The following is a 25,049-nucleotide window of genomic DNA, read 5'->3' as shown; positions in this document are numbered from 1 at the left end:
GAGACAGAAAGACTGACACTATTCAGTTAGGCCTATATTTTCACATTTGTTCATATCTCAATTTTAGTTTCAGGCTACTTGTCTCTTTTATTTTTCACTGATTTTCATTAGCATTTCTCTCTCTTTTATGACAGTGTAGCTGCTGCTTCTGTGTAATTACTGTCATTATTAACCCATTATTAACTAAAAACATTATAAATCAAACCATAGCCACCTGTAGCTTTATAATGCAGCAAGGCTGTAGCCATAGAGTTAATATTGTGGGAGATCAAATCTACCAGGTGCCCCCAGTGTTGACACTAAACTGAAATAAATACATAAATAAATAAATAAACTCATGCTCATTTTCTATTAGTCTATATTTTATATCATTTATCAGAGCAAAGCACAACTAGCCTTTATGAATATACAATAAAAGAAAGCTAGTAATTTCTACATAGATTACACATGCAGCACAACATTAATGACTGACACTGTAACACCCATAGTTTTCCATTTTATAACACATCTAAAAGTAATGACAGCACAGTGTGACAGTGACTGTACCTACCAGCAGTTCAGTAACAGCTTCTGCTGAAGTACGGCAACACCACTTGTACAAACCACACACAGAACTGCAGCACACTGTAATACCAGAATACCAGTAATAATATTGATAATTAGTCTACTTTATATTTAATCATAATTACGTTTGCTCGTGATTATTTTAGACAGTAGTAGGGTTGTCTGTTGTAGCATAGCAACATTTTTTGTTACAGTTTTCATAAATATACTGGGGGCGCTGGAGGGGGCAAAGCATACAGCAAGATAAATATATAGATATGTGATATTACAGACAACAGAGCCTCCCCTCAGCATTCAACCATCATTTCTTGGTCTAGGAAGTGGCTTCCAGATAATATTTGATAATCTAGGTCCTGCATAATCAAGGAATGGTGTCCTTACATGATAAAATACATCAAATTTACCTCTAGACCAGTATGTCACATATTCCATGGGTAGGAGTGTTGGTGGCTTGTTTGAAATCCATTTCAGTGATATACATTTACATGCAGCATATGTTAACACACTTTCTTCTGTAAACCCTTTGTAGGTGTGGCATTCATAGCAGAAGGCAAAGTGGATCCAAATCTAATTCTTTATTGAAAACCAAATTTAACTTTGAAACAGCTTTCAACCAAAACCTCTGAATATGTACACATGTCCATATTGTGTGTATAAAACAACCAACCTCCTCACTACACTTCATACACAGAGCTGACTTCTTGGGGTCCATCTTGTGTCTCAGTTGAAGAGATATGTGGAGGCAATGCAGCAGCATGAACTGTTGTTCCTTTGTCCTTTTGCATATGGATATGTTATGAGTATGCTTGGTCCTCTCCTTTTCATCCTTTACATCCGCTTAGTAACATCATCCGCCGATATGGCCTCCATTTCCATTGCTATGCCGACGACGTCCAAATCCACCAAATCCATCACTGCAGCAATCTGCTCCACACTTGAAAATTGCCTCACTGAAATGAAATCCTGGATGCAAACTAACTTTCTACAACTCAACTGTGACAAATAAGACATGATCATAATCGGCCCCAGTTCCCTTACTAAAACCATCCATAATTTCAGCCTTAATGTTGCAAAGGTCGGCATGGTGGTGTGGTGGTTAGCACTGTCGCCTCACAGCAAGAGGGGTTCAAGCCCGGGTGTGGGAGTCCTTCTGTGTGGAGTTTGCATGTTCTCCCTGTGGGTTTATAGGTACTCCGGCTTCCCCCCACAGTTCAAAGACATGCAGATTTGTGACTCTAAATTGTCCATGGGTGTGAATGGCTGTCTGTCTCTGTGTGTCAGCCCTGCCAGGGTGTACCCCTGCCTCTGCCCAATGTCAGCTGCCCCCTGCGACCCTCAAGAGGATAAGCATTTAGAAAATGGATGGATGTTGCAAATTCTACACTTTCTCCATCTACACATCTATGGAGTCACTTTCGACAGCAACCTCTCATTTGAACCACACATTAATCATATTACCAAAACCACTTTCTTTTCATCATATTACCAAAACCGCTTTCTTTCATCTAAAAAAACATAGTTCGGCTCTGCCCCTCACTCACCTTCTCCACTGCAGAAACTCTAATTCACGCATTCATCACATCCAGACTAGACTACTGCAATAGCATTCTGGTTAATCTTCTAAAGTCCTCAATAAACTACAGTACATCCAGAACTCTGCTGCCCGTCTCCTCACCCAGTCCCACTCCCGTGACCATATCAGGCCCGTCCTTCAGAACCTCCACTGGCTCCCAGTACCTCAACACATTCAGTTCAAAGTCCTTTCCTCACTTTAAACCAGTCCCCATCTTACCTCACTGACCTGTTGCACTGTCACACCCCCTCCGCAGTCTCCGCTCCTCTGATGCAAATCTCCTCTCTCTACCACACAGGACCAAGCACAAAACCTGAGGGGACAAAGCCTTCTCCACTGCTGCCCCCTCCCCCTGGAACTCTCTCCCCCAACACACCCGTAACTGTTTAATATTTAATCCCCATCCTTGGTCTTAACTGTGTTTTACTGCTCTTATGTTGTTTTTAATTTGTTCTTTCTGTTTTTTTGTAAAGTGTCTTTGAGTGTTTTGAAAAGCGCTATACAAATAAAATGTATTATTATTATTATTATTATTATTATTAAATATCTATCCTTGTAGCTTCATCTATGATCTGCACCCAGATGTCCTGAGCCCATGTTTGTAAGATTGCACAGTTCACTTTGCTGGACTTGTACAGGGCCTCATAACATCGCCTTACTATAAACATATTGCTTTGTCTTTTATTAAACTGTAAAAATCTTTTAACTTTTTGGAACCTAAAAAAATGTGTTTGAGGTAGTTTATGTTTCAGTTAGTTGGTCAAATGACATCATACTGTCTCTCTCCAATAAGTTTTTCAAAATTGTAATAGCTGCATTTTTCTACATAGAAAACCCATTATCTGTAATCCCTGGGGGATTTTTTCTTTATTTGAGTGATTGGTGATAAAACATCAGTTCTCTTATTCCCATTTCCTGATCATATCCCAATGCTTTAGTGTAAATGTAACAATTAAATTACCACCTGTAACCGCTAATTCTTTCCAATTCAAAATAAATAGGAGACTAGCCGGTGTTAATGGTTTACTCAGACTGAATACTTTAATATCTAACCACACTAAGAATCTGGATCATTTCATACCCAATCTACCAGATAATGAAAACAGGGGCGGGGCTTCCATGGTGGCACCTAGAACTGTTTGTTCTGGTTATTCTGCATATATTGTCTCTTACACAAAGCACTGAGATGTTTATTAAACAGAGCTGAGCTCTACTGGGTAAGAGTATAAGATACGACTGTACATTGTAAGAATTTATTGTGTTGCTTATTCTGTTAAGACTTCTTGTTTACAACATAGCGTGGATTATTGATTGATTCTAATTTCAATGTTGACACTGACAGTGGAAAATGAAAAGGTCATAGGCATCTTCCTTACAAGGGGAGAGGTTTAATGCGGCCAACAAAAGCAAGATGAACACATAAACAGTGTGTAACTGTGCAATCTAAAGAAAGAAGTTGTTTGTACGTAACAGTCAAAATATTGAAGAGAGACGTCAGTAGTAGCCTTCATTTTTGTTACTTTTGGGTGCTTGCCCGACCTCAGTAGGTAATTCTTTAATTTCTAACATGAGGGATGGACCATTATCTGTGCCCTCAGTGTGGATTTGAGTGGGTATGTTTGCTCAACTGGATTTGAACTGCCCATGGGATTTGTAGAACATGCCATGTAAAATTACTTTTCTGACTCTTCGACTCTTCTTTGACTGTTGTCTCTCGTCTCGTCTTTACAGTGTGTGTGTGTGTGTGTGTGTGTGTGTGTGTGTGTGTGTGTGTGTGTGTGCGTGCGTGGGTCTGGAACTGAGGGATGGAAGGTTAACAAGGGGGATGCAGTTAGGTCATTTTGCTAACAAAGGAGCGTCCACTTCTTATCTCTCCTCACATCGCCTCGTGGTCAAATAAAAGCCAAAGGGAACATAAAGCCCAGTCTTGTTACAGGCAATCATAATGTTAAGAATTGGGTTTTACATTTCTCATTATTGACTTTTCTGCATCATGATACAAACTTTCAAGAGAGAACTGTGATGCAAGTATTGATTTTTTCCCCCCACCCATAGTCTTTATACTGAAAAAGGCAAGAAAGTATTTTTTATGCCGTCGTGCCAGTGATAGCTGTGGAGGCATTATGTATATTCCATTCTTATGAACCCAGTAGCTCAAGAATACCTGAGGGAATCTCTTCAAATTTGGCACAAATGTCCCCTTGGACTCAATGATGACCTATTTAGATTTTGGTAGTCAAGGGTCAAAAGTCAAGGGGACTGTGACCTCGCATCCATTTCAGTCTCGTGAACATGATATCTCAAGAACGCCATGAGGAAATATCCTCCAATTTTGCACAAATGTCCAAAACGTCACAAGAGATTTTGGCCATAACTCAGGAATTCATATGCTAATTACGACAAATTTCACACAAACACCTCATAAAATAAAATGATGCAGTGATGCCATTATATGTCCAAAAGGTCAAAGGTCAAACTTTAGTGTGACATCATAATCAGAACAGAAGGGGAGACATTTGGTCAGGTACTGAATTGGTGACACTAATCTTGAGTGCCAAACTTGAAACTGTGCTGATTGTATAGATCATCTTTGCTGCTGGAAGAAGATGTGTGTGAAGCATCCACACTTTAGAATACATGGCTTTCATCATCTTTATTTAAATTATTGTTTGCTGTCATGGTTACATATAAGTCTGAATTAACATGGATATAAACTGTAACTGAAACTTGACTGGTTCTCGACAGCATACAACCACAAGGCAGTAATTCTAGTTTACAACAGGGAATTACATTATTGCCATTTTAACCTTTGCATTGTGGGTAATTCCCCTGATCAAAATCAATTCAAAAGAAATAGATTTGTTATAAAACATCTTATCCATAGATAAATCATATTTTTTCCTTTTTAGAATAATCAACTCTTCTGTTTTTTGACAAAACTCTTCATTGCAATCAAACACATCAGTTGCATTTTAATATCACTGCATATCACAAATCAGAGTTTCTGAAGCTTCCATTCACTCTGTACGATTGACAGGAACAACTATCATCGGCCCCAGGTTTGAACCATATTCATTATTACAAGGATTAAAGTATGGGTGCAGTTTTTCAGTAAACACACACTCAGTAAACGAGTGAATGAGTGTTGCGGTCTGTACATCATAGAAAGAAATTTTTCCTCCATCATAATCCACAAACACGCCGATCCGCTCCACTTTCCCAAAGTGTACCGGAACATTTGGAGAACCGTAGGCTTCAAACTTATCCTCTTGGAACCAGATGAACCAGAGTCCACAGCCAGGACTCCAATCAATCTTCACCTTCCTCTGGATCGATGCTGTGGCCACGCCCAGACACCACTCTATCTTCTCACCCACAAACACTTCGAAGTAAAACTTGCGTGAAGAGAAGCCTCTCTGTCCCAGAACTCCAAGATGTTTGGTAAACATGTTTGGGCTCAGATTTCGGTCTCTCCTTGAGCCCATCCCGTATCTCACCTGTTTCCTGTCATTGGATACGATGAGCCGGCGGTGAGCTGTATTAGGGTCGAGCTCAATGTTTTCCTCATATTGCTGCACGTAGCTCAGTGTAGCATCGTTTGACACATCTGTGCTGTCAGAGAGTTTTTGTATTTCTGTATTCATTTTGTTCAGCAACATTCGCAGTTGAGACACTGATTTGTTCAAAGACTTCCGTACATGATGTATCTCCGCTTGTCTGTTAAAACTGGTTGTGGGCAACGCCACTGTGTACGGTATAGTGGGTGGGTTTGGGATACTCTGGAGGAAACAAAGCTGGTCCTCAGTCTGTTTCAGCTCCCTCAGCTCCATCGCTGTCTTCTGCAGCTCAGTGATCTCTCCCTCCATACTGCTGATAAACCCATCTGCCTGTTTTTCTGCTACTTTCTGTTTCTCCTCAATCACCTTTACAAGATCTATCTGGCTCTCCTGGATCTCACAGACCAGCGCCGTCAAGTCCTGCATGCAGTTTGCTATCACATCTTTGGTTTCTGTCTTGCTTTGTCCTACTGACTCCTTTACGGCTTGCACCTTCTGCATTCTTTCCTGGATCATCTGATGCACTTTGGCTTCAGCGTCTCCCAGCAGAGCCTTTGTTTCATCATACGCTTGCTGCACAGGAGCCACGACATGATTCACATGGTGCAAACCAGCGCAGATGTCACAAAGCAAAACCTGGTCATTATTACAGAATAAAGTCAAGAGTCTGGTGTGCTCCTTACAGATCCTGTCCTCCAGATTCACCAAGGGGTCAATCAGTGTGTGTCTCTTCAGGCCAGCAGCTCTGTGATGAGGCTCTAGATGGATGTCGCAGTAAGAAGTCAAACACTCCAGACAGGATTTGACAGCCTCTAGCTGGTTGTCAGTGCAGATATCACACAGCACCGCTCCACCGCAGCCGGCCTGCTGTTGGTCCTGGCTCCTGATGTGAGCGTCTGTTACTTTAAGTGACTTGAACTGTGATGCAAGCTCTGAGATGAAAGTGTTGACCTTGAGGTCCGGTCTCCTTTCAAATGCTTCCTTACAGACCGGACACTGGCTGACTGGTGTGTTGTCCCAGTAAGATGTGATACATGACATGCAGAAGTTGTGTCCACATGGAGTGGAAACTGGCTGAGTGAACACATCCAGGCAGATGTGACAAAGAAACTGCTCCTCAGATAAGAGACTGTTGCTGGAGGCCATTTCTGAAAAGAAACAAGAACAGTTAAATTATGGCAGAAACTTCACAGAAACACAACACAAAGCTGAGATTCAAAATGCATTCTTGACCTTAGAAACAGCAAAAAAAAAAAATCTTATTCAGTGGCTGCTGTGGAGCTGTCCATCGAATCACATGATCTAAATCAGCAGATGGAGTTTGGAGTTGCAATGGAACTGAAAATGTTAAAAGTGACTTCTTTTTTTTCAGCGCAATTTGAAGAACCCTGTGGAGTGTTCCTCGAAACAAACAAAATTTCTGTTAACATTTATTGTTTGTCAGTGTCAATAGATGTTGATATTTGGTTGAATTTAGGTCGTGACATCAGGTGACCAAAATTCAGTGTCAGGACAACGTCTAATGCCAACGTCAATTTGATGTAGAATATTTTGTTTGTTTTAAGTTGTGTTGTTAAATGACCAAAATCCAGCACCTTTCAAACATCTCATGCCAACGTCATTTTGACATAGAATAAATACGCTCCGTCACAAGGTATGAAAAACAAAACCTGACGTCTACAAAATGTCACAATGTTAACGTCTGCACAACGCGTAATTCTAATGTTGTTAGACAGTGAGAACATCATCAACCTAGTTTTCATTTCAGACAAAATTTAAGGTCTGTCTGACACAAGAGTCCAACGTCTTTCTGATGTCATATGACGTTCATTGCCAGCTAGGATTGCATTTAGAGCTGAAAGAATTTGTCGATTAATCAAACTAATGACTTCCCACACATTCAATTATTTTCATTTCAATATAAAAATCTGGCACCATATACTGATTTTCTATTTTTTGGAGCTGGAACATTCATTAGGTGTGCTGTTGGAATATATATATATATATATATATATATATATATATAGTTTGGTTATTCGTTGCTCCACACTCTTGAGGTGCAGAGCATACTCTGGGCGCAGACGGAGCAGCAGAACGCCAGGCACAGTGAAAGTGATTTTTTTTTTTTTTTATATAATTCAAATTTTTATCTATCTATTCAGTGAAATCTGAACAAACCATCAGTGTTGTTATTGGAACTCAAAATATCCACTGGCACCTGGTAGGCTAGCTACTCATTCTTAGACCCAAAATAGTAATGTAGCAACCATCATCGTTGACTTCATCGTTGACCCTAGCTAACGTGTTCATATGACACAATTTCTAACATAGATTCTGGAGGGGATGTCTTTTTCCAGAATCTTAGGATCACTTGAGCAGCTGTGATGACCCCTACATTTATCTCAACAAGGTCATGTTTAATATACATTTGGCAATAGTGTTCGGTCCCCCATAAGGCATAGCTTTGGTGACTTAGGTACCGTCATACCCAAACACTTCCCTATGTGATCCACAACTTTTTTCCAAAATGGATTAACCAGTTTACATGACCAGATTGCATGTAGCAATGTTTCTGTTTCTGTCTGACATTTCCAACATCAGTTATTAGCCAGTACACACACCCTGTGGAGCTTAGAAGGAATAAAGTAAAACCTATTGCCTCCTTTCTTGCCTAGTTCACAGTATTTGACAGTATTTTCAACCATTCCTCTGCTTAATTCACACCCGAGGACCTTCTGCCAAATGATTCTCAGATTTTTACAAATATCTTTTCCTAACCCACTGAAGATTTTGTAGAACATAGCTGCCCTGTGTGCTACAGAAGTTAATACTGTGAAAGTGAAACTGTTTTGCACTGGGTTTTTAAAAAATTGCTTTCACTCGCCTCTGCTGCAGCTTTAGCATTAGAGCTTATTGAATGGCCCTTGTGTTTGGATTATTTAAACAACTCCAGCACTTTTTTATTGTGCACGAGGAAGCAGCATTTCCCAACAAAACTGCTCAATTAGCAGCGAGTGGGATGAAACTGCAACCTACACATGACACAGACTTTACTCCTCATGTTTTATCATGACAGTTCTGGTTCTGTAAAGATTACTTACGTCTCACTGTGTTGGTCTGTGACGGAGAACTGATACCATGGTTGTTTTCTCTCTTTTACAATGTGTTTCCCTGTTCCAGTTTCTTCCTGTGTTTCTTAAAGGGAAAGAGACACATTTTTGTCTGTGACGTCAGAGGCTATTGGAGGGTTGGATACTACAGCAGTGGGGGCTGTGTTCGGCTCCAGTGTGAGTGTGTTGTGTATTATTTATTGTTTGAGGATAGATTTCTGTTTTAGTTAGTTAGCTCTCTCACTTCCCAAAACACATTAGTACAACCCACCCAGGGGAGCCACATAGGCAGGAAAAGTGTGACTGATTACCAAGGGCCCCAATGGGAAGGGGCCCTCAAACAGCCTGAAATGACAAGTTTGGTTTTGTTTATAGTTTTTTTTTCCAAGTAACTATTGCCGTAACTAAATAAAAATTGGCTAAATGAACCAATTGAAAGACTGAACTTTGTGTTAAAAAATAGTGGAAGCTCTCTGAGGCCCCTTTCACCCCTTAAAGGTGCAAAAACATCACATTAGCCGCCTCGCCCAAACTGCCGTCTTTCACCTTAGAAACATTGCCCGTCTCCGTCCATTGCTCTCCTTCTCTGCCGCTGAAACTCTCATCCATGCTTTCATCACCTCAAGACTGGACTACTGCAACAGCATCCTCTACGGCTCCCTCAACAAACTTCAGTACATCCGAAACTCTGCCGCCCGCCTCCTCACCCACACCAGCTCCCGTGAACATATAACCCCTGTCCTGCAAAACCTTCACTGGCTCCCTGTCCCGTACAGAATCAATTTCAAGATCCTCCTCCTCACCCACAAAGCCCTCCACAGCCAGGCCCCCTCCTACCTCACGGACATGCTCCACCACCACACTCCCTCCCGCAACCTTTGATCATCCGACAAAAACCTCCTCTCACCTCCACACAGGACCAAGCACCGAACCTGGGGCGACAGAGCCTTCTCCATAGCCGCCCCCTCCCTCTGGAACACCCTCCCTATACACATCCGTTACTGTCCAAATCCATCCACCTTCAAATCACTCCTCAAAACCCACCTTTTCAAATCCGCTTTTAACCTTTAACATTAGCTTTTCGTTCTCGGTTCCTCATGTGCCCTCCTTTTCTTTGTTTTGCACTATGCTTTTGCACCTTGTTGTTTTATATTGTCCTTGTCTTCTGTTTATGTCTTTGCACTTACATGTATGTACTTCTTTTCTTTGGTTTTAAATGTAAAGCATATTTGAGAGCTGTAAAAGTGCTGTATAAATAAAATGTATTATTATTATTATTATTATTAAAATGGTTTAGTCCGCACCTGCATAGGATTCCTCTCTAAATGCAGCAAGAGCTGTGTGAGTGACCAGTAACACTATGAGGCACCAACATACACCGTCATGTCTTTCCCAAACAAAGACATGACAGACAAACTGGAGCTCCAAAAACAAAAAGAAAGGAAGAAAGAAAGGAAAAGGAAAGAAAGAAAACTGACTTTGTGGGAAAAAGAGAGGCAGGGGGAAGATTGCATTTGTATAGGGGCCAGAATTTGGGGCTATGATCCTGAACCTACTTAATACTGTGACTGATAGCAATAATGCTGTTTGTGAGTTCACTGTTTGTTTCAGGAAACACTGAATGCTCTGTCTGTACATAATGATCCATCTTATCTGTTTAAGACAGCCACAGTACTGCACCACCAACACATACCATTCATTCTTAATGCGCTTTTATCATTACTGTGGCCATGACCTGTTGTCTGTATGTTGAGGATAACAGCGTTAAGTATATGGATATGTGGAATATGGATGGTGCACAATGCTGCTTCAAATACTGAGACTTTGCATTTAAGCAGCAAAATTAAAAACTCCCTGTCGGCTGATAATAAATCCAACAGGACATAAAACATATTTTCAATCAAATTTTAGTTATTATAAAAATCTCCTGACACCTCTAATGGAGCTGGACACAGCTGCTATGTAGGCCCGCCATTTTGTTTTCTTCATATTACACCTGGATTGTATGTTAAAAAAGTAGAAGTGTCTGGTATGTAGAGAGCACTGAAGGTCACTCACTGTTGATCCTCAGATCATGTTGCGGCACCAAGAGACTGAGGTATGCCCTAATTAATTAAGTTGCCAGTGCTGTGCCATATGCTTAAAATGTGCACAATAACCTACCTCCTTCAAGTGTGATGACTACAAGTAGCCTAGGCTACCTCATAAACTCAAAAAGAAAAGATAGAAACTAAATGCAAACAGTTGCAGTGAACAAAGAGGAAACCCTCAATTGATTTAAGCTTTAATGGCATTTAAAGTTGTATGTTGACCAGTGTGTTAATCTGGAGCTAATAGGATGTGAAACTGTATAAGGTCAAAGAGCTTTTCCAACCTCATCCCACCTAAATTCAAGAGTCATGTTGCATCTTTGTCACAGTAGTAGGGAAATTGTACAAATTCTGATCAGTCTTTCTCTATGCAGCTGCTGGTTTCATTGTCGGCACTAGATGCCGCTAAAGCGAGCTCTCTGATGACGTCACGTTTGTCCAAAACCCCAAAACCTCTATGAATGAAGCTACTTCTCGCCGGGTGCGGTGGCGCGCGCCTGTAATCCAAGCTACCGGGAGGCTGAGGCTGGCGGATCGTTTGAGCTCAGGAGCTCTGAGCTGCAGCGGACTGTGCTGATCGGGTGTCCGCACTAAGTTCGGTATCGATATGGTGCTCCTGGGGGAGCCCGGGACCACCAGGTCGCCTAAGGAGGGGTGCACCGGCCCAGGTCGGAGACGGAGCAGGTCAAAGCCCCCGTGCCGCTCAGTAGTGGAATCGCGCCTGTGAATAGACGCTGTAGTGCAGCCTGAGTAACACAGCGGGACCCAGTCTTTTTACACTCTGTACACTGTTCAACTAACAGCTGGGACAACACACACACTCAACAACAGTGTGTTTATGTGTTACACCAGCTTCATCACTGCTGCTTTATTTTCCTGTTTTCAGAAAAACCTTCAGACACCAGCTCTGTTTGTTTGTGCTACAGCGCCTCCACCTGGGGGAGAGGAGCAATGACCAGCAGCCAATGCAGTTCCACAGATTCAGTAAACTAACAGAGGTTTCTGTAGGATGATTTAATACACTTGATGGAGAAGAGAGAAATTCCTCCAGGAATGAAAATCAGAACATCAGAAACTAAACTCATATGTATTTCTGTATATAGTATAGTACCTAAACAGTCGAGCAGTAGTGCATGGCACACTGGGTAAAACATATATTTCAAAGGTTTGTTTTTTTATTATCACTATTCGTTAACATATCTGCCAGCCACAGTGATTTGTTTGTCATGACCACATTTTTCTCGCATCCAGGAAAATTGTCAAGGGCAGGACCTCAGGACCTTTAATGCCCACACACTGAGCAGTGCAGGACGGGACCTGATAAAAAATGTTGTTATTATTATTATTATTATTATTATTATTATTATTATTTTAATTATTATAATTATCACTAGCAGTATCTTTTTACATTTATTGTATTAATTACTAACAAGAACAAAAGTTAATGAGAAATCAACACAGATAAACAACTTAGCTAAGGAACAATAGGCTAATAATACAATAAATAATAATGAACAATAAAAGCACAGTATGTGCATTTTCACTCGAGACAAATATTTATTTACAGTTTATTTAAATGAATGTCTAAATTACAATTGATGAATCCATATCTGTTAATGTTAAATATAAAGTTTGCTTCATCATAGTAGCAAACAATAATAGTGTATACTGCCACTTAAATAAGTTGTATAAAGCTAGTGACATGGCAGCATCAATAGGCTTTGCTCAGATTGTACCAACAGTCAAAGTGATGGGAGGGGAATGACATCTTCCTGCTGAGGTGCAAGGTTCAGAGTGTCAGAGAGGAGGAGCTGTTGGACCACAGTGGCATCAGGTGCTTCCACTGCGGGTTAAGTTGGGATAGTTGATGAGCTACTGCAGGATGCAGCCAGGGCCAGAATCACCCACGAGTTAATATAGTCACACACAAATATATCATTTGTTCGTCATTTAAGAATTCCTACAATAGAGGTTTAAACATTTAAATAAATACAGAGACAACTTTCAAGGTACATAGGAGAATTAAATATGCTGGGCCATCACTTAATTATTTTTCTTGAAAGCAATATCTGACAACGTAGACTGGACGTTCAAAGGTGATGGCAGACATCACATTAAAACATTAGTTCCTTCGTGTTTCTCACTCCAAACTACCCTGCTTAAAAACATACAATTAGCCTACATATACACAACCGGAAATGAAATTACCACATACCATTAATGGAACCCACATTGTAGGTGTAACACAGCCACAGGACGCACGCAGGGAGAGTGGTGATGCTCTTCTGGACGGTTCCATCATTTTACGCACGCTAAATGAACTCGATGAATGTATAAAATCTAAGGGGAAACACATTGGTGTTTGTTTTGATTACTTAAACTGTCAAAACCTTTCTCACCATCTTCCATCCACTTAACAGGTATTGTACAGTCGTGTACCGTTGTGCGTAAAATGGTACGCTCCACCTGCAGTCTGCGGGCTATAAACCCCTGCAAAGCTCTTTAAGCCCCTCAGTTTTATCTCTGACTCACGGCAAATATGAGCCACGGAGACCGTTACACTTCTTCATCCTACCGGAAGATTTTCGGGGATTCTCCCAAGTTCCCCATCTCCTCCTCTCGCATGGGCAGCGCCTCTCCTCGGAGCACCCCTGGGCTCAGGTCCATGGCTGCGTCCCGCAACAGCGCGACCTCCATGAGCCTGTACAGACGGGTCGGCCGGTCCGCCTCTTACTCTCCGGTGCCCACCGACTCCCTCGACTTGACCCAGACCTCCGTGGTCAACAGTGAGTTCAAAGTCGTCAGAACTAACGAGAAGGAGCAGCTGCAGGTAGGTGTGACGGGTTGGAACAAATTGTTATTTCGGCATGTTGAGTTCAAACAAAAACATTCATTAAAAAGTATTTCAGCTGATTGGTCTATAATGATCTGTTTGCATTTATTGATACTCCATATGTGACAAAGTCAGGTTCAAGAACTTAAACCAGGACATTTTATTCCAGAACAATTATTTATTATAACACTTCACAGAGTTAATCAGGTCCACCTCCTCTAACTAAATACCTTCCAATTCTGATGTCCCGGTTCTGTCAGAGTAGGACTATATTAGTTAATCTGAGATAAAGACTATTGGGCTCCTCTCGTGTCAGAATGACCATATTCTGAACTTTATAAATATAATTTTAAGACAATGGGCCCCTGGGCACAATCACAATCAGCTACCTCAGTTTCAGGGTATTGTACATGCTGGCTGTCACACTGTCATGGCTTAATGAGACACTTGAATGGAATGGGACCATCTTTCAGATATGGGCCTTTTTCATGGCAGACATTTTGACTTGTCATAGTAGGAAACAAACAGGTGTCACTAAAGACATTGCAGCTTATAAATTGATGTCAGTAGCATTTCATGTTTCAGACAAAAGGACACTAAAGAGATGAGACAGGCAAAAGATGTTGGTGAAGCTAACGCTTTCTCATGAGTGTGGCTGTCTGCTGTTTAGGAAACAGTTTTGACTTTACTCTGCAGTTTTTACTAAAGGAAAAGACCTTCTATTAACATCAAAGCAGTGCCAGAAAACATTAAGAGGAATCATCAGGCTTTTATTTAGGTGTGATGGGATGCTTTCCTTATGCTCAGCCCCAATTTAAAGCTGCACTAACCAAAATTTTTAGACGAACAATAGATCAAGTTATTATGTGTGATGTGAAAGGGGTCACTTGTGGTCATGAAGCCACAGGGGATTATCAGCCAACTCAGTTATTCCCCTCAGTTATCATCAACTAAATTTCCAGCAGCAGTTGCCAGCAAAAAACCAAGCCCATTGTACATTACCTGCCCAGCATTAAGTAATGAAGTTAGCAACGAGCTGGTGAAGATAATGGAGCATTTACCAGTTAAAAAGTCAGAAGTAAAAATAAAAACAAGACTTAAGAAAAGAAAAAAATTATGTGTACCCACAAAATAACTAAAATACAATTAAAAAAATATATACAGGAAGTGTTTTTAGTTATAGTCTGTCAATTTAATCTAATTTGTCAACAAAATAAGCATGAGGAGGCATTGGTGCATGTGTTTATTGAGACAAGGATGTCTTCATGACTGTGGATTGCCTTTAAAGTGTTTAAAGTGTTCTATTCGTGGTGTAATACCTATTCATAACTTCTTAAATCTTGCCCCTGACAGATACACCTAATAATAATAAGAAAAAATACTTAAACAGATAAAAACAAAACTACACATTTTTTAACATTAAAAACTTAACTGAAAACAAACCACGGAAACTTACTGAAACTAAACTGATCTGAAAAAAAAAATAATTAAAAGGAAAATATAAATTTAAAAAACTAACAAACAATGTAAAACTATTATAACTCTATTTCTTAGGAGTTGGTGGAGCCCCAAACAAAGCTACAAGGGGAGAGAATAATGAGTTTACACACTGGGGGCTCTAGTTTCCCGGCGCAGCGCAGGGTGGCGCAGGGTGGCGAACCCCGAGCAGAGCTAGTTTCGAGCAGCGCAACCCGAGGCGTGCTCAGTTTGGTAGTTTGGCAGACGGAGGTGCGCTGAGATGGGTGTGGCGGCGCAGCAGGGGGAGGTGTCGACAGATCCAGCTTGGCGCAGTGACAGTTTCGTGCCAAAAGGCTTCGCCGAAGGTGCGCTAAAAGCTCGCCAACTCGTCTACTGTCAGCGCAGGGGGAGCGCAGCCGGTGTAAGTGGAAGTTTGGCTGACCAGCGGACAGTGCGCACACGTCACCAAAACCTCACAGGCAGGTTTCCAGAATATCAGGCACATTAACGATGCAATAAATACCCAAAAAAACACTATTCAATGCAACTATCTGCAATCAGCACATAAATGTATCTCTATATCGACTGTCCCGTCACATCTGATGTCAGATCAAAGGGGATTGGCACCGTTTGGCACGTTTGGCACGCGTAATGGAAACCCAACCTGATTTGATTAACACAGCTGCAAACTAATGAGTTCACATCCCTCTCAGCCAACCACAAACAGCCACAGCATCAGATAGGGAGTATATATTCAGCATCTGTCATCTTAGAAAAGTCAAAAGAAAAGAAACAGAGTGAGACTGCGAGAGAGAAAGAGAGAGCGCGCGCGCACGAGAGAAACGCAACATTGATTTACAATTGTGGTGACCTCCTCCCAGGCTACCTTTGCATCATCAGCCCGTGGAGGTCTGCTCGCAGTTCCGTATATTCGGACACTGCGAGCTTGGACCTCCCGGACCAAAACATCAGTTTCCTCCTGGGAGAAGTTTGGCCGTCTGACGCTGCTGCTCTCTTCTGCCATGGCGAATTGAGTAAACTCTCATTACGCCTTCGCGCGGCGCATTTAAGGGCGAGGAGAGGGGCTCATTTGATTGGTGTGATGTGTGTAAAACCCACTCCACGCCTTCTCTCCTCCCTCTTTCCGACTTGCGCAGGTAGGAGGGACGGAGGTGGGATAGAGGAGTAGCTGCGCCAGGCGCACGGTGTGCCAAACTTACAAAATCCGCCTGGCCACACCCAGTTGGCGAAGCGCAGGTGCGCTGCGCCTCCGCCGCGCCCGGTCTGCGAAACTAGAGCCCTTTATGTTCAAACATGCTATCCAAGAAGATTACTTTTTGAGGTGGTTATGTCAGTGTTGTGTTCAAACATTGTTCTGATGCCTCCAAGTGGTAAAAAAAACCCTCAACAACAAGCAAACAAAACAAAACACAAATGCAATTGGATCTAGTGCAACTTTAATGGATTTCAAGTGTTCAGAAATATAAGCTATTAAAGTAGCTTCGCAAGTTTGGATGGTAATATTAGCCGCAGAAGTTTTCATAGCAAGGTTAAGGTAACTAGCAGTCTAGCACTGATGACAGAACACACTTCCAGCAAAACTCTTTAGGCGCCACAAGTGGACATGCAACTGGTAGCTTTCTACAATATGTCATTCCTAACCTTAAGCCCAGTTCAGACCAAAGATTCGTGATGAGACGAGTTGAAACAGGCAACTACTTGCAATGCGCCATTCTGCAACATTCTAAAAACCTGCTGGTTCACACTAATGCAACTAGATGAGACGGTGTATCATCTCTATGCAACAACTCTCTGTACTTCCGTTCTGATTTGCAGCTTTTCAGGCTTATTTTGTGGCTGAATATAATTTGTAGCTTCTTAAAATATGAATAAGGATAGTGATAGTGAGATACTGGCTACAGTTGCATTTGTAGTAGTGATAAAATGATGAAAAACATAAAACGAGCATCAGATGGGCTGTATTGATAATAAATACGCCACAATAAGATAATGAACCATGTTTCTAAGGGCCGCCATATGCCCGCAAGCCACATTGGGTTTAGTGACTCAACATATCGTATTTGCTGCCTGTCTGCTATTACAACCCTAATGAAGCATTCTACGCTATCCTGTTGCATAGGGTCTCAATGATCGCTTTGCCATGTTCATCGATAAAGTTCGGCACCTGGAGCAGCAGAATAAGATGTTGGAGATGGAGCTGGTGACGCTGCGGCAGAAGCAGGGCGAGCCATCCCGTGTCGCTCATCTCTACCAGCAGGAGCTGAGGGAGCTGCGGTCACAGGTGGAGGATCTAAACAGGGACAAGAACCGCATCCTGATCCAGAAGAACAACTTTGAGGATGAGCTGCAGGTAAAACCATTGGGTAGTTTTGAAAAGGGTGAAGATGTATGGATATTCTTTCCTCTGTTCTGTTTCCTGTATCCTATTAGTATTTACAGCTGCAAAGCCCTGTTCCCCTCAGAAAGCTGTCATTATTTCATCTTCACCTTCATCTTTCTCTTTGTGTCATCCATCATCTCACAATCTGATCATCTCAACACTCCTCTGATCTTTCCTTTCTTTTATCTAAGAATGTTTTATGTTTCTTTAGTGCCAGCCCCCTCAACTCCTATCCTCTCCTGTCTCATTTCAGAAGCTCAGTGTGAAGTTTGATGAGGAGGTGAGGGCACGGGAGGAAGCTGAGCAAACCTTGAGAGCCTTCAGGAAGGATGTGGATGATGCCACAACCGTTCGCCTGGACCTGGAGCGCCGTGTGGAGTCGCTGATGGACGAAATCTCCTTTATGAGGAAAGTGCACGATGAGGAGATCCAGGAGCTGAGCAGCATGATGGAGGAGCAGCAGGTCTCTGTGGAGCTCGAGCTCGCCAAGCCAGATCTAACCTCAGCTCTGAAGGAGATCCGCAACCAGTACGAATCCATCGCCTCCAAAAACCTGCAGTCGGCCGAGGAGTGGTACAAGAGCAAGTTTGCCAGCCTCAGTGAGCAGGCCACCAGGAGCAACGAGGCCATGAGGGCCAGTCGGGAGGAGATCAGTGAGTTCAGGAGGCAGCTGCAGTCCAAGACCATCGAGATAGAAACCCTGAGGGGCGCCAATGAGTCTCTGGAGAGGCAGATCGCAGAGATGGAGGATGGACACAACTCTGAAGTCTCAGCACTGCAGGCAAGCAAACTTAATTATCAAAAAGAATAGTGTTTTCTGATTGGGCTAAAATAAAGTCTTACTGTTTTATTTTTCAATATAAAGGTCTACTTGCTTTTTCAAAGCCACACTACCAGGAATAACATTCTAGAGAAATATTGAACTGTAGTGATAAAATACTGTGTCTGAAAATACTGGAATCACCCTAAAAAAAACCCTCAAATTTTCCCAGAAAATGCACAAGAACTGATATGGACTGATATGAACAAATTGCTTGTCATTTCAAATTTGTACGATCTTAGCCCTACCATGCTTACCAAGTAGTGCACCTGGATAAGCGCGCTACTCGTCCGTGCATCAGAATGTTTACGCACAAATGTTTTAAATCATAAGGTTTTAGCGAAAATGCATGTGTTTGGGAAGTATTGAGCATACCACTGGATAGATGAGACTTGAAATATACAGGATGAGTTGTGTGAGAGTTATTAAATGGATGTTTTGACATAGTTTTGCTGTTGTTAAATGTAGTCCCCATTGACTTCAGTTCATCAAGAATTTTGTCCATTTTTGGATTCTCCATTTTTTTTACATAAATAGATGGTAAACAAATGGTCATTTTGTGGATGATGATTCTTTTAATATTTGACATAACATTTTGAATGATAATACAAAATAGGAATATTATGTAAAAACAAACCAAAATCTTATTGTATACAAAGCTGCAGTGATAGAATTATGCCATAGAAATGCAGTAATACTTGCATTTTCTACAAAAAAATGTCGTACCCTAATGACTGATGAATATACAGAAAAAAGGTAAAATGCAGTGTTTTGAACAGGCACTGAAACAGTTAAAGACACAATCTATTGAAATTTAGACATTACACATTTGAATTATGAACAGTCAAAACTGAAACTACTACTGTTGAAATGTGCTGGGGGAAAAAAATCTAGTCGCCTGTTGCGGCACTGCTGGCACAGTCTGTGTGGAGGTCATTACTGTCTACAACTCTGGAATAATAGGATTGGAAAGAAGCAGATCTCAAGGTCAAGTTCCTCTTGAATTATGTCACAGCTTGTGTAAAGCTGTTAGCTAAATGACCACAGCAGGGAGCCCCCAACCTTTATATGTCAAGGACAGAGTCAAAGCAAGGAATCCAGCGTACTGACCATCTTGGAATTTAAAACAATCAATCATACACTCGCTAAGTGAAATTCTTCTGCCAGCCTCTGAGGTTTCTGTGCCCAAGTTTGGCTATTACGTAAGTTCTCCAAAAAAAGTTCCTGTTTCTAGCCAAGAAACAGTCCAGCATGACCTTCTCACAAAACCAACACATTATACTTTGGTTCTTCATACAAATTAAACAAGATGCAATATGTTAATTAGTGAGCGTTAGAGGTGCTAGTAGGCAGGTTTTATTACCTTTGGACAGAGCCAGACTAGCTGTTTCTCCTTGTTCTGCATGGATGTATAAAGACAATACAGCGTAGGGGGGCGGGGCCCCATTCATTCCTGTGAATGTTGCTCAGTGAAGCCAAAAAGTTCAACTTCCCAGGTGTACAGTGCCCGGATCGTCCATACGTTTGGCCCATAGAGTAAGCCACTACAGATTTTTGCAAGCAGAGTGGCTTACTTCAGGTTTAGCCCTCCGCTTACTTGAATGGGAATAAAACGATTTAATTGTGCAGTTATTAAAATCTTAAAATCTCAATAGTGAAATGAGTCTTTTGCTGGGCTTGTGACGCAAACAAAAAAGTATCCACTTACTTACTCTTTCCCAATATAGGTCTATGAGGAAAAGTCTGTTTTGGCCCAGTTGAATCACATGACTGACCCGGAAGTTGTAATTCCACTGTTTGGCCACTAGGAAAATTAACTTAAAAGCTTGGCGCACTTCCTGTAGGCCTGGTTTCCAGTCTTTGTGCTACACTATGCCAACTTGCTGCTGGTTGAAGCTTCATATTCACCAGGCCGATATAAGAACTGTATTGATCTTATCCTTCAATGCAAAATAACAAAGTGACTAAACATATTTTCCCAGAATGTCTAAGCTGTTTAACAGCAAACAGCAGAATTGGCAATACACATAAAGATGGCAGCAGGGAGGCTTCCCACTAAAATGTGACAAAATCTATTCACAGAAATAAAGAAATCCTGTAATGATGACCTATTTCAAATAAAGTTCTGGCTCCTTCTTTATTTAAAGTTAGTGTGACAATTTTGTGACAAGACCGTCTTATTCAGGTTCAAGGTCTGCAGTCAGAACATGACCTTTCCTGTGTGGTAGTCACTTTAAGAAGCGTCTCTAACTATGAGACTGACTGTAAAAGTTCTTTGTGAACTGAACCTGCGTGTCAATTAGATTAACCTCTGACCTGCTAAAGTGGATACAGGAAGGCCATCTGCTTTCACTGGCTTCTTAGAGGAGCTACAGCTAAGCCCCAAAGGTTGTATCCATTTAAGGGAAATGAGGAGATGGCCACCAGTTATACCACAGAACAGTCTGCACTATAGTTGATTATAAACAGTCTTTATACATGCAGTCTATATAGTTCCAGGGTTCTGTTCTCAGCTAATAAGTTCAACCTAAAGAATAACGTATGCAACATACATTATTCAGGCAACGTACTGAACAGACCAAAAGATTTGGTCTTACATTTAAATCCCACAATAACTTTGAGAAGTATGTTAAATGATGAGCAGGGTTGCAAAAGCATACATACATTTTGACTTAAGCCTGCACACCATTTCATGCTGCAAATAGTCTCATGCACCCCATGATCGTTTCAAATTTAAAGGTACAGTTCACCCCAAAATCAAAAATACATATTTTTCCTCCTACCTGTAGTGCTATCAATCAGTCTAGATTGTTTTGCTGTGAGTTGCTGAGTGTTGGAGATTTTGGCTGTAGAGCTGTCTGCCTTCTCTTGAGAATAATGGAACTAGATGGCACTTGACTTGTGGTGCTCAAAGCGGCAAAAAAAATACATCTGAAAAAGTCAGAAGCAATGTCTCGTTCCAGAAATCATGGACCGTTTACTCAAGATAATCCACAGGCTTGCTGTGAGCAGTTTCATGTAGGAACTACTTGCTTTCTACCAAACAACACCCACCAATTGTATCACAGCGCAGAAGGAAGCGTGAATGTACTCATGGACGAGAGTCTCATGCTCATGACAGCGTGAAGGGGGATATAAACCTGTGCATCAGCTGTATGCAGAGCTTACACACGTGGCCTACGCCATTGTGAGCATTTATACTTGTGCAGTGGTGTGTCTGTGTCACTCTGCAGTTACACCTCCAAAACACTAGTCGGTGGTGGGGTTTCTGTGAAGTGCTGTGAAGCTGAGTCGATTCAAAACACACCAAAACCACATATTAATCATGGCATATTAGAGACAATTTCAAACACAAGTACACAAATCTGCTTCATTATAACTGGCAGGATTCACAGACAAAACACTTGTCTCGTGCTGGACACATTTTCCCCACAAATACAACATGCTAATGTTATTAGCGCAAGCCCATGGCATTTTACAGCATATAAATTAACTTTTTAATTAGACTTTTCCTCTACTCATATGAAGCCAGGTACAACAGCAATATTAAACAAAGGTAACGTTACAAAGTTTGGCTCCATTACAACTCACAAGGTCCACCAACAAAACAACTGTCGTTTGTACGTTTTCCGTACAAGTACAACATGCTAACATTATAAACACAAGCCTATGGCATTTTACATTGTATAAATTAGCCTAGTGGCTAGTGGATATTTCCTCTGCTCATATGAAGTCAGAATAAATCAAACACAAGACTTAAAATGCTATTTTGTGGAGGCTTTATTGTCTTCACAATTTATGTTTCTTATCAGTGAAATTAAAGTAAATAAAAGCTTCCTTTCCACTGAGGGAAATTATTTTCAGTTTACAAAAATAAACAGGAGTGCTGAGTCACTGTGACATGTAGTTATATTTCTGGGGAGGTGCACGTCTGACGTGTGTTGACACAGAGCCTACGCCATAGGTACGGCATTGATTTGATGCAGAAGTATTAAATCCCGCTTGAGATGTCAACATTAATGGTGTCCACCTCAGCGGAGCTGTAATGATAGCTAGCTGAGTGGTGCTACGTGAGCTAGCAGTAGATGCACGCTTCTTTCTGCGTGGTGATGCGATTGGCAGGTGCAGTTTGGTATAGAGAAAATAGTTCCTGTATGCTCACAACAAGCCAGTGGACTCTCTTCAGTAACCAGGTCATGGTTTCTGGAAAGACACATTGCTGTTGAGTATTCTTTGGCATTTTGTACAACACAAGCCAGCTACCATCTTGTTCCATTATATTAGAGAGAAGGCAGACATCTCTACGGCAAATATCTCCTTCACTTGGCAACTCACAACAAAAGTATCTAGACTGATAAATAGCACTACAGGTACGAGGAAGTATATGTATTTTTGATTTGGGGTTGAACTGTCCCTTTAAATAAACGCTTAGTGAATTAACTCTGTAAAACTCGGTTAGACACTTATTGTTTTCTTCCTGCTTTCTTATTGCCAATGTAACAGGACACTATTTCCCACCTGGATAATGAGCTGAGGAACCTTAAGGGTGAGATGGCCCAGCACCTGAGAGAGTATCAGGACCTGCTCAATGTCAAGATGGCCCTGGATATAGAGATCGCTGCCTACAGGTGCTGACTGCATTAAACACAAATCCACTAAAACATCTCTTGACTAGTAGAGTCATTAAACATCTTCAACCATTGTATGTTTTAAATGTGTGTCCAGTCTGACATTTGTTTCCTTTGGTCCTATAAGGAAACTGCTGGAGGGGGAGGAGACCCACTTTAACTCAGGGATGTCGTTTGGCACTGCCAGCTTCAGCTACCAGCCTCGAGCCACCGCCAGCTCCTCCAGGAGCAGCCATAAGGAGAAAGAAGGGGCCAAGAAGGAAAGCTTCAAGGAGAGCGGTGAGGACAAAGATGAGGCAGACATCAACTCCAACAACTGAAGGAAGAATGGCAGAGGAATCTGGAGACTGTAGTTCATAGTCACATACTGTGTTTATTAAGGGAAACACTACAACAAATGTTTTAGATTTAGAGTTGAAAGTCCCAGTATTTAGATGATATTTGGACTCTAAAACTTATTGCATTTTCTTAGGGTAAAATGTTTGTCAGTAAAAATGTAAGTCTCTGACACTAAAAAAACTGACCTCTATATCTAGACCAAATGTACTGTATGTCTCCAGAGGAAATGAACATGTTGCAAATATTATGGTAAATATGTGACCAGGTATCAAATGCTACACAAATCAATTTCCATTTTGGTGCTGTGAAAATGCACTAAAACCTGTGTGACAGGTGAGAAAAAAAACTCAGATACTAAACCAAACTTAATTTCATAGTTCAACTTCTCTGTTGTTTTGGCATGTTTTAACAAACTATGAAGTTAGTTAAGACTGTATCCGTAATTTGTGTAGAGATGTTTCCCCCCTTGCTGACATTATCAGATAGATCATGTTTTATTACCACATACACAATGTTTTAGGCGTGAAAACTATTAAACACATCAGATACTACAAGTAGTCCAGGTCCAGTGGAAAACTGTTGGTTCAGCTGCACTCAATAATGGATGAATAAAATGACATGACTAACAAATTGTTTCTTATGATTATTGTGCAAATCAGCATATTCACAAATCCAGGAGGACATCCATTCAAGTCCTCCTCCAGTCAGCTGTTTATCTACATAAGTTCAAGCCACACTGGGAAGGAGCCTCAACTCAATACTAATTTTCAGCTGTATTTTTTTTTTAAAGATTGTTTACTCATAAGTCTACTGTTTTCCTGACTTCTGTATCAAATTCTTAAAAATATTCAACCATTGAAATAAGGAATACTTTTGAGCAAGATAGTAAATAGAAATTAAGATTATGTTAGACCTGCAATAATACATATTCTGCTCATTTTCCTGTGACAAGGTGGAAACATTCAAAGTTATATGGCAGAAATTATCTCTGCAGGCAAAGCTAACGCCTCACTTAGCATGTGGCTAATGAAAAACCTTGTTTCATACAAGTACATTTTGAAAATTTCTTTAAAATCCCTTTTCCTCATGTATTCTTGCATGACAAGTCTAATATGTTATGCTTGACAGAGGTTTTGAATGAAAAATGTACAAAAAATGCTTTTAAAGAAAATCAAAACTCACCAGTGTTTGAATTTGTCCGCTTCAAACTCTTAAATGATGCCATTTCCCTTTTAGCGAGGACACTTACAGGAATAATATTTGGTGCAGAAATACAATGGTGCGATGAGGTAAAAATGTAAAAATTGCAATTCTATAACTTAATGTTGTTTCACTTCTTGCTAATAGGTACAATTGAGTTGGTGTATTCAGCCATCAAAAACAATATTAACAGTTCTATACTGCCTTGGTTTTCCCTTAAAGTGTTGGGAACCAAAAATTAATAGTTTCCATTGAACAACTTAACAAACTAACCAGGAAATGCTACCAGAATTACATCACAGGCTTTATATATATTGACACTTGATATATACCATATATAAAACTGTGGTCAAGGAGGAATCTTCTATCTATAAACTTCCATCATATCTCCAACAGATAACATTGACTGGTTGTCATGTGGTACTTCATAACTGCATACATATAAAGTTTAGGTTTAAGGGTATTGGTATTAGATA

At 41.0% G+C, this 25,049-nt stretch overlaps 2 protein-coding genes across 2 annotated transcripts; one reads left to right on the top strand and one right to left on the bottom strand.

Moving 5' to 3' along the window:
* Positions 1-4,745: 4,745 nt before the first annotated feature.
* LOC126407180 (E3 ubiquitin-protein ligase TRIM39-like) lies at positions 4,746-8,890 on the bottom strand. Its single transcript, XM_050071870.1, has 2 exons — positions 8,796-8,890; positions 4,746-6,842 (listed from the first exon to the last, which is right to left on the bottom strand). Exon 2 carries the CDS (start codon positions 6,838-6,840, stop codon positions 5,155-5,157), a length of 1,686 nt encoding a protein of 561 aa, XP_049927827.1. The 5' UTR covers positions 6,841-6,842; positions 8,796-8,890; the 3' UTR covers positions 4,746-5,154.
* Positions 8,891-13,430: 4,540 nt separating this feature from the next.
* On the top strand, positions 13,431-23,981 carry inaa (internexin neuronal intermediate filament protein, alpha a). The gene is made up of 5 exons (XM_050071873.1): positions 13,431-13,724; positions 17,326-17,556; positions 17,840-18,367; positions 22,910-23,034; positions 23,162-23,981. Exons 1-5 carry the CDS (start codon positions 13,434-13,436, stop codon positions 23,352-23,354), a joined length of 1,368 nt encoding a protein of 455 aa, XP_049927830.1. The 5' UTR covers positions 13,431-13,433; the 3' UTR covers positions 23,355-23,981.
* The last annotated feature ends 1,068 nt before the right edge of the window (positions 23,982-25,049 follow it).

Source organism: Epinephelus moara, chromosome 19, assembly GCF_006386435.1.
Source record: "Epinephelus moara isolate mb chromosome 19, YSFRI_EMoa_1.0, whole genome shotgun sequence".
Taxonomy (NCBI): Eukaryota; Metazoa; Chordata; class Actinopteri; order Perciformes; family Serranidae; genus Epinephelus; species Epinephelus moara.
Note: the sequence above shows the minus strand (reverse complement) of the source record. Positions and strands in the feature narration are given on the sequence as shown.